Source organism: Myotis brandtii, unplaced genomic scaffold (assembly GCF_000412655.1).
Source record: "Myotis brandtii unplaced genomic scaffold, ASM41265v1 scaffold215, whole genome shotgun sequence".
In the NCBI taxonomy this organism is placed as follows: Eukaryota; Metazoa; Chordata; class Mammalia; order Chiroptera; family Vespertilionidae; genus Myotis; species Myotis brandtii.
In genome coordinates this window covers 3,520,215-3,531,295 of record NW_005358043.1, presented here as the reverse complement: position 1 = coordinate 3,531,295, position 11,081 = coordinate 3,520,215, and the positions used below count along the sequence as shown (strand labels likewise).

Here is an 11,081-nt window from a genome sequence, read left to right as displayed (position 1 = left end):
GTATTTGGTAGATACTCTGCACCTCTCAATCTCTAGTGCAGGACAGTGTTAAAGGCTATTTCTGGCTAATTAGATCAGGCAAAGACTCAAAGCCTCCAGAGACTGCCTCTGCCTACAGACTGATAGGATTCTGACTTGAAGTGCCCCCAGGCAACAGTCCTTAGGTGTGGCGATAGTTTTTTTCAACAGGGTGAGGCAGTTGCTTCTGCCTGGAGGCTAGTTGTTATTTTTAATCTTTTAAGTGGCCCCAGGGCAAGGCATTTTCCAATAGGGTGTGTCAACTGTCTTCTCCCCAGGCAAAGCAAATGTCTATGTGGGAAAGATGTCCTTTGCTGTGTGAGGGAATGACTCAGCCCAGGAAACTTAGTGTATCTGCCTTCTGAGCTCTATCCCCTGAGTCCCCAGTCCTAGCTTCTGTTCTCACAGCTCCAGTCCACTTCACCCTCCCTTTGCTGCAGCACAAGATGGTGGCGCTACAGGGAATTTTGTGAGTTGGCCCTTTAAGAGGGTGCCCAAACTTTCAGATAGCACCCCACTGCTTTTCACAGTTATATGTTATGTGGGTACCTCCTCAGTTTGGTGCTCTCTGCTGGGAGGCCCAGCTTGGGGATTAGATCCCAGAGTTCTCAGTGGCACACCGCCCCCCCCCCCGCCCCCCGAGATATCTCTCCGGGACTTCAGTTGCTGTCTGTGGGAGCCCAGTCAGCCCTTTCGTGCCTCCGCCCCTCCTATCAGTCTCTATGTGGTCTCCACTTTCGGTCCGCATGTATCAGGGTTCTCTCCTGCGATTTTTCCATTGATTATTCAGGAAGTTTTTCTGTATTTTAGTTGTAATTCCAGTTTGTTCCTGGGAGTATGTCTGTGTAGCATCCACTTATTCTGCCACCATTTTTAATCCACTCTAGAAGGTTCTTACTAGAAGTTTTCTAAGTGTGAATGATGTCCATTAGTTAAAAAGAGACAAAAAATGTATCAGGGCAGAAAAGTGACGAGAATGTGAAGCATTATTCACAAGCTTCTGTCTCCTTCACCTACCAGTCCTTTAATTCATTTCTCTCAGGAGATTTAAACTCTCTTTATCAGGTACAAAGTCCTCTGGTTTTGCTTTTGCTTTTTTTTTTCTTTAAGGAAATTTCTTTGGTGAGAAATGGGAGAGAAGAGAGGAATGAGGAATTTAGGGAAGTCGAAATCAGAAGAAAGGGGGAATGAGATCAGAAAGTATGATTATAGGTTCTGTAGTTAGTAGTGACTATTAATACACAAGAAATTTTCTGTGAATTTGAAAATTCTACAATATAAAAAGTCAAATTAGCTTAAGGTAATGATAAGAAATGTACCACCATTATTTTTCCACAATTATAAGAAAATAATCTGTGGAGCACTAGCCAGTACGGCTCAGTTGGTTGAGCATCATCCTATGCACTGAAAGGTCTCAGGTTTGATTCCCAGTCAGGGCACATACCCAGGTTGTGGGTTTGATCCCTGGTCAGGGCCTATGCGGGAGGCAACCAATGTTTCTCTCTCTAAAATCAATAAAAACATTTTCTTAAAAAAATAACCGGTGGGAAGCTACTTTAAAACTCTATTCTAATTTTTACAATAAATTAGTAGGTATTTGGTTACTGACATAAAATTAGACTTTACAACAAATATTTTGATATCTATATATGTTATATTTAATAAACTAAAGAAATATATAAAATCAAAACATTATTACTAAATAGCATATTTCTTATATCATCAATATACTAGAGGCCCGGTGCACGAAATCCATGCACTCGGGGGGTGCCTCAGCCCGGCCTGCGCCCTCTTGCAGTCTGGGAGCCCTTAGGGGATGTCTGATTGCCATGGAGGAGGGAGAGGCTCCCGCCACTGCCGCTGCACTCACCAGCTGTGAGCCCGGCTTCTGGTTGAGCAGCACTCCCCCTGTGGGAGCGCACTGACCACCAGGGGGCAGCTCCTGCATTGCATGTCTGCCCCCTGGTGGTCAGTATGCGTCATAGCGACCGTTTGGTCAATTTGCATATTAGCCTTCTATTATAGAGGATACCAGGTTTTGAGATGAATGTTAAAAATATGCTTGGTGTATTTTCTCTCTCATAATTTTTTTGTATTTTAATATTTTGGCCTAAGTTAATAGAATACATTAAAAACAGGTGCTATTGCACTCAGTCACTTTTCAGTAGTCTCTGTAAAGAATAGACACAATCTAAAGTAGAGGATTAACTGGGTTCTGTAATAAAAGGAAGAGTTAGGAGACCATTACTGTGTCATTATGTGAACCATAAAACCACAGTGAGTGTTTTACAGCTAAACATTTCCTAAACATTTAATTTTCTTAGCTATATAAAGAAAATCATGTTTCAGTTTTATTTTATTTCTTAATCTGATAAAACTTATATATAGAAAATCTTTTAAATATGAAGCATTCACATAATGTTAAGTCATTTATATTTACCTTTAAAAAAAATTTCTAAAAAGAAATGTATAACATGTCCCAATTGTTTGGCGAGTTTATTTACCAGGAAAAGTTTTAAAATGTATCATGAATATTTTGCCTTTATGTTTATCCAACGATTGATAAATGCATCTTGAAACCTGGTTGTTATTTCAGGATAACTTAGGACACCAGAAAGATTAGTTAAGGTCGTGAAAGGCCTACCAGGCTTAGAGACTGAGGTCAAGTAAAGGAAATGAATTTGTCAGTTGACAGTTTAGTTGCACATGCTAACAATCCAAGAGTTCCTATGGGTCAGACATATACATTTAGTGTAATGCAGATACATAAAAATCTCATTAAATAATTAAATAATAAATTTGTAGGATATACAATTTGCAGGAAATATTTTATTTTATAAATGCATGTTTTAGAAGAAAACATTTGAAATGTAATATGACTTGCATTGTTTTTGTTTAGTTACTGAACGAAAGCAATGGGGAACATCAAAAAAATAATGTTGCAGGATGTATTTCTATAGTATTTAAAAGCTGTTGAGCTTCATTATATTTTTATTTTTACATTGGTTTTAATCTATTTTAACTTTTCATTATATAAGTGCTCAATTCACTTTGTGTTTTATCTATTTTATCCTTGTAGCATTTCTACAAAGAAGCTGCTGCTTTTGTGTTATGAGCAGTTGCTAAACATTCTCCTCAACTAGCTCAGGCAACAGTTGATTGTGGAGCATTGAGATGCTTGGAAGATTTTGACACTGGAGTCAAAGAAGATGCAACCTCGGCATTTGGTTGTACTGCAAGACATAATGCAGGTAATGGAGCATGTTTAAAAATGGGATTATTAAAGTATATGTTTTCAGGTAATTCTGGTTTTGCTTAGTAAAGCATAGGTGAAGTTTTCATGATGTTTCTATACATTATGGGAGATAAACTTTGAATGATGCTCAAGTTGTTTTGATTGCAAATTCATTAAAAATGCACATTTCAGTCTTTATCTTAATTAGCAGAAGAGAAATTTGTAGATGGAAAGAGAAGGGGGTGGGAGGGAAATTGGGCAAATGAGATATTAATTCTCAAAGACTTTGGTAAATTGGTTAAGAAATTATTTTAGTTTGTCACTCCTCAGGGTACATTGAGTCTTCACTCTGACTCCTAACATAGGGTATTCCAAATCAGACAGGGGCCATATCATAGAGTGAGTACTGTAATGTTAAAAAGATATGGACATAACTTTCTAGAACATGTTTGTATTCAGCCCATATTGGGCAGGAAGGAGGAGGAAGAGAAGGATCACCTTCTCTTATAAACTGACAGCTCAGTGCCTGTACCTCTCTTGTGAAGATTGTGCTGATTAGTAAACAATATATAGGGAACAAAATTTCCCCCACTACTTTATAGAAGTTGCTAAATAATATAAATATATAACACAACAAGAATATGCAGTTTAACAAACATGTAAAAATGATTAACTTTGTTAGTAACCAAGAACTGCATATGAAAACATTAGTGCAAATATCTTTTCTCACCTATTATTACCTTAGAGAAAAAAGAGTAAAGCAGACATATAGCCAAGTGACTAAGAGTACTGTGGCATTAAACAGGACCTGAGTTTGAGTCCAAGTTCTCCCACTTAGTTGCTATGAGACATTGGATATGGCTTTTCAACTTTCTGAACCTTTACTTCCTCATCTACAAAAGGAGAGTAACTACTTCAGAATTATTCAGAAATTTATTGTGAGGATGAAAATACATGTAAAGCACTCAGACCAGTGCTTGGCACATGGTCAGTACTCTATAAATGAAAGGTATTAGTATTAATACTGAAGGTTAGAGAGGACCTGATAATGTTTATGTCTATTGGTGGAAACACTACAAATTGTGTCAACTTGTGGAAAGTTGTTTGGTAAAACTAATCTAAGTCACAAAAGAGTCTATGGTTCCTCTAATGATCAACTTTGCTAGTAGTTCATCCTAAGGAAAGGATTCCACAGAATGAAAAACTATATTCATGCAAATGTTATTGGAGCATTGTTTATAATATCAAAAAACCTCAAGTATTTGGCAGGAGTTTAGAGGTTAAATTATGGTAGTTTACTTAATGGACTCACATCCAACAAATTAAAAAGGAAATTGTGAATCCTACATGGTAACATGGAAAAGTGATTATAATGTAAAAAAGGACGAAATTGTGTATTACACTTGTAATAATATAAAAATAAGTTTTTATGTAGACATAAATTACAAAGAGATACATATTTGTGTTACTAGGGTGGTAGAATTAAGGATATTTGTCTTTATTTTCCAAATTTTCAGGGTGTATACATGTATAAAATAATAACTACCATTTACTGAGTAATTACCATGTACCTGGCTCTGCACAGTATGCTTCAGATACATTATCTGTGCTACTCTTAGGTATTACTCTCCTTGCTTAATTGAACAAAAAAGACAAAAAAGAGAAAGAGCTCATGGATACCGATAACAGCATGGTGATTGCAGGGGGAGAGGGAGGTGGAGCTGAAAGAGGGTAAAGGGGAATAAATGGTAATGGCAAAATAAAGAAAAAAATGGAAAAAAGCAAATTGAGAAAGAAAACTATTGTCATGCTTAGAATGGTTCAGAATTAGTATATTAAAGTTGTTTCCTTAATATCTGGATTTTGGTTTTCCAGATAGGTTCACTTTAGGACTATTGCTTAATAGATGTTGATTGAGAAAACTAAGGCAGTGTTTTAAATCAGAGGCTGGTTATCAGGGGGAAACTGCACAAATATATTTAGTAATTTTTTTTAATGCCAGAGGACTTAATGGCAAACAGATTGTAACATGAGTATTTCAAAGGGTGGTGCCAAAGAGCTTGGAGGGACAGATGTGCAGGTACATTCTCGGGCAGGTGCCCATAAGTAACCTTCCCAGACCTCCCTTTTGTTGAGTGTGAGGTTAAGTGATAATAGTTCATAAATAGGGTCTGTTCTAGGGGTTTCGTTCTGATTCTATTTTGCTGTAATCTGGCTCCCACATGGAATTCCCCTGTAATTTCAATATTTCACAGTACCTAAGCTCCCAGGGAGATTTCTGCATAGACGTCTCTGAAGGAAAGGGAATTGATATCTAGAAAGCAATAAAATCAGTCACCATTCACAACGTGAATATCAGTGAAAATAGAGGACTCACCTCCAAATAACCTGATTTCTTTCTCACCAGATTCCTAAAAATGGAATATATTGAGATTGATGGGAGGACATTCATTCAGTGTTTTCTACTTAGTATTAGTGGTGAAATGTAGATCAGACAGTTTAAGAAATATAAACCTCAAATAGAGATGCAAAAGAAATAAAGTATATCTTTAAGGGCATAGAAGGAAAAGATGTTGTAGGAAATAAAAATAAAGTAACATACAATTAATAGAGAAGAGAAACCAATGGACATTATCTGACTTTTCCTTTTACAAGAATACAATTTCTAAATGTTACTTCTATGTATAGATTTTAAAGTATTTTACCGATAACCAAAGGGAACTGGGGGCTAACAACTAGAAATAGCAAGTGTTTTTTTAAAAAAATTCTGTTCAAATTGTGTTGTTAAATTTTTATGATTGAACCACCAGTTATTGAATACACTGATAAAAGTACCTCTTACTTTGAAGATGTTATTTCTTTATATTTTTTCCTGCTTATTGATAAAGGCTGAAAGAATTCTTCTCGTATTGGTTGTCTCTTCTTCTACCCACTTTCCCACGCTGCAGAATTATTCTAATCAATGTCAAAACTCTCACTGTTTCTAAAGATTAGTCTTGCTTTGGAGGTACAAGTAGTAAGGCGAGGACCCTGGTAGCTGGAAGTGTGAGGGTGAGGCAGAAGGAACCATGGGACTGCGGAGCCACAGTGCTTCCCAGAAAAGTGCTTCCCTCTGCTCCTGGCCCTCCTTCCTGCTCCCACCTGGCAGCCTCTGTCTGGCCTTGTTACTGTTTGCAGCACAGCAGCGCTGTGGAGGAGTGCTTCCAATGAACTCCTGTTAAGAGTGTGGCAGCAATTAGAGTACTTGTTGAGGTGAGGACAATAACCTATATATTGGCTGGAAGTGTGAGGAAGGAGGAGTCGTATAAGTACTTTATGTATGAATGATCTTCCACATTTGGGCTAAAAAAAAAGTTCTAATTTTTTATTTTGGGAGCTTTAGCTAAAAATGCTGTCTTTTGTAAACTTGGTCTCTTGTAAATTTTGGCTGTTCTCAAGCTGGCAAAAAGGAATATATTTGATTACATGTTCTAAAACATTTCAGTTATTGATAGAATTGTCATGTTATAGATGAGGAAACTGAAGTAGAGAGGTTACAGGATTTATTCTGGTCAGATAGCAATTTATGGTAGAACTGCTTGGCAGTTACTCAAAACCTTTCAGAGATTTTTCATTTTTATGGTGTGAGAAAGAAAAGTGTATGAGAGCTCATAATTCTTTGTTTTAACCTCCTTCTTCTGTTTGAAAGTCTCACCAGATACCTCTGTTTTAATCCCTGATGGCTGGTTCCCACATGTGTGACTATTCTTTCTCTCATAGACCTGATTTATAGCCTTAGGACCTAAATCAAGTGAGGAGTTTTATTCCAGCTCAGTAGCAGTTAAGAGAGGAGATTGTGGCGGCCAAAGATGAGTGGTGCTTCCAGGAAATGGCTGGTGTGGACACTACAGAAACATTTAGTAGAGTGTTTCCTACTCACTAAGTAAATAATGTAAGGAGAGATTCAGAGCTGGCCAGCCTGATTCTTTTCCTCCTTATAGAGAATGATGAAATGATTAAAGGAGAACGCAATTTTAAAATTCAGAATTTTTGCAAATATTCTTCTCATGCCATTTACCACCTATATATAATTACCAACATCGTAAATTGTGTGGAAGAGGCTTAGGAAGCAGTAATTAACTTTTTAAAAATCCACATGTTATTAAGAAATATCTGAGTTAACTAGGGACTTTGTAGTGTATGATTTAGAGTAGATAAGGATGGACGGGGGAAGGGGACAAGAGCCTGGTAATTAAAAATTATTTTAAAAGCCCTACAGACAACTATCTTCACAGCTGCCTGTAGGTAATGTTGATTTCTGTTCCATCTTATTCTTTTTATAACATTTTTTTTTTATCCTGGAGGGATTGAAAAACATGCATAGAGGCAAATTATGTTTATGAGATTATATATATTATACCTATTTTTATTCTAATATAGTATTTATTTCCACAAATACTCTCCTATTTACTTTGGTGTAAATGAAAAAAGATAAAGTATGGACCTGGAGGACATTATGCTAAGCGAAATAAGCCAGTCAGAGAAAGATAAATATCACATGATCTTACTCATCTGTAGAATATAATGAACAACATAAACTGATGAACAAAAACAGATCCAGAGACAGAGAAGCATCAATCAGACCTTCAAACCTCAGAGGGAAGGCAAGAGAGGGTGGAGAGAAGGAAGAGAGATCAACCAAAGGACTTCTATGCATGCATATAAGCATAATCAATGGACACAGACACTAGGGGGGTGAGGTCTCAAGGGGGGGGGCAATGGCAATGGGGTGATAAGGACACATATGTAATAACTTAATCAATAAAGAAAAAAATAAGTCAAAAAAAAAAAGAGAAAAGAAATGTCTCTTCTATGTTCTTTGGGCAGAGAAGAGAACCCAAGTGTGTTAAACATTAACATTTTAATTATAACATTACTCAGTAGTTACCTAATTTGTTAGTCATTTTGGGGGTTAGTTTGTATGCTAGTAAAAACATATGTTGTAAATTCTCCTGTATTTTTATTTATTGTGATTTTTAAAGTTATGAACTCTTGGTTAATAAAATGTTCTGGGAATTTTTTTGGCTTTTTTTTTTTTTTACAATTCAGAATATGGAACAATAAAATATAATTCTGTAATCTCAGATCCCTAAGTCACTGAGAACTTTATATATGAGGCTAGCAAACAATTTCTTTATCACCATCATCATTATAATCACCAAAAAATATTTGAGACACTTAGCCCTCTACCCCACACAATATTTCTCTATCTGATGGCACATAACATTCTTTTTCTTTTTTTAAAAAAATATTTGTATTGATTTCAGAGAGGAAGGGAGAGGAAGAGAGAGAGAAAAACATCAATGATGAGAGAGAATCATTGATCAGCTGCCTCCTGCACTCCCCTTACTGGGGATTGAGCCCGCAACCTGGCTGGGAATTGAACAGGTGACCTCCTGGTTCCTGGACTGATGCTCAACTGCTGGACTGGCCCCTAACATTCTTTTAGTCTGAGGCTTGTTTCCTGTGCAAGAAATGTCACTAAATGTGTGTGCTGAGTGAATAAAGAGAAGGGTGTTTGTATCCTAGTGGTTTCATCAATCAGGTTTGAACAGTGCATCATAATGTATTTTTTAAGTTTGAACAAAATTGTTTCTCAAACTTGGTTTATTTTCCAGTCAGTGTATAAATCCCCCTAACATCTTTTAGATATTGAGGGAAAACACACTTTTATTTATATTTTACCTTTATTTACATTTGAATTTCTAGAAGTACATTAGGCGTAGTGTACTTACTGAAATTTGAAAGTACTTTAATTAGCATTTCACAAACATCTACAAGAGACTTAGCTTATTAAAAGCTTTGGACTTTGTTAGCACAAGAATTGTACTTTGACATAAGTCATGTTCATCATCTTATCTTATTAAAAATTTTAAGATTCATGGTCTACAGGAAATAGTTGCTGTGCAATTACTACGTTGTCTGATGAATTTGCACAGTTAATTTTGGGGACTTACTTTGCTCTTATCTGTGGTTTTGGATGAATAAACCAGCTTGCTATAAAAATGTAGTATAAGTTATCTGCATCAAAGCATTTTGCTCAGGATAGAACTCTGGCCTTGAATTAATTGTAGCTACTTAACCCTTTGTGTCATAGAATATTTCTCTATATCTCCTTTGATTTACACCACAGTTTTACCAAAATGGTAGCCACTAGTTACATGTTATTTGAATTGTGACTAGTGTACCTGAAAAACTAAATTCTTAATTTTATTTATTTTTAATTAATATAAATTTAAAAATTGATTATCAATTATTGGAATACTTTTAGGCATGATAAGAACAACTTTGGTATGTGAACTAACTTTTCAACTGTAAACCTTTTAAAATCTAAACAGAGACTAGAATATGCCAATGAAAATGTAGCAGATTAATTGAGTTGTGCTGTAAGTATACAATATACACTGGATTTCCAAGACTTGGTATGAAAAGATAATGTTAAATATCTCATTAAAATTTAAGATATTAATTACATGTTGAAATTATAATATTTTGTATATATTATGTTAAATAATGTACTATATTATTAAAATTAATTTCAAATAAGCCAGTCAGAGAAAGACAAGAACATGATTTCACTCATATGTGGAATCTAATGAACAAAATAAACAAACAAAATAGAAACAAACATACTGGTAGATAAAGAACAGACTGACAGCTGTCAGAGGGAAGAGTGGTTGAAGCACAAAGAAGTTCACTATATTGTACTTTATAAGGGCATATTTCCTGAATGGACTATTATACAGTTATTAAAAATGTTGGGCTGGCTTCATCCTCAGGAATAAAAGTGGACAGTGGAAGCCCATGGGTAGCTTCAAGGAATTACTCAGAGGGAGTCACACTAAAAACTGCTGACCACTTTTATAAAAATATCATGTAAACTTTTTAACCATCCAAAGTCTCATTTCTGTCTCCCTTTTCTGTTTCTCCTTCCTTTGTAGAGAATTCCACCAGGGCCCCAGTGGCCCCTTACTATTTAGCCTCCTCCATGACCTGAGCTCCTTGAGTCAGGGACTTATCTAAAACCGGGGCGGAGTAAAGTGTGAATGCCAGTGAAGTTTGAATGCTAAAATATGCATTTTTTCATTTAAGTTTTTAAAAAGCAGAATGCAAAATTGTAGGTAGGTGAATATTATATAAAAGCAAGGTTGCAATATTATATAAAAGCAAGTGGAAAACAAATGAAAAATTTTAGGTGCAAAAGTATATTTTGTAAAGCTCTGACTCCAAGTAATTCATTTTCTTCACTATAAAATCATATTGGAGTATGGGCAGTATATAAACAGCTTTGGCAATTGCAACAGCATATTTTATTTTACTATAATTTCATCAAATCATGAAAAATTTGGTTGAGTAGGGTGACTATTATAACATAAGATTAACATCATAAGTGGTAGCCAAATTTTAAATATATTTTTGACCTGCTATATTTCAAAAAGATTTTGATATGGCTGTATGTTTTAAAGCTAGATGCAAATACCAGCCTATCTTTAAACTGATCAATAAGGCCATGTAAATTTGGATAAATGACAATTCTTGACATTCTTTTACTTTTTAATGAAACAAAATAGAACTTTTTGTAGGGCTTAGGAACAGTGAGTTAGAAGTAGTGTTTGAAAAAATAAATTAAAAAGCAATAAAGTTAAAAGAAATTAGAATTCCTGAGGTGTTTGATATGCATGATTATTTTTAAACTAGAGGCCCGGTGCACAAAAATTTGTGCACTCAGGGGGGAAGGGGGGGTCCCTCAGCCCGGCCTGTGCCCTCTCACAGTCTGGGACCCCTCAGG

The 11,081-nt window shown here is 35.7% G+C and overlaps 1 protein-coding gene across 1 annotated transcript in view; it reads left to right on the top strand.

Annotated features, from left to right (window-relative positions):
* Positions 1-11,081, top strand: part of SPAG6 (sperm associated antigen 6) — an 87,922-nt gene that overhangs the window by 16,800 nt on the left and 60,041 nt on the right. Inside the window, 1 exon segment of the mRNA XM_005865897.2 lies at positions 3,098-3,269. Coding sequence (XP_005865959.2) covers positions 3,098-3,269 — 172 coding nt within the window.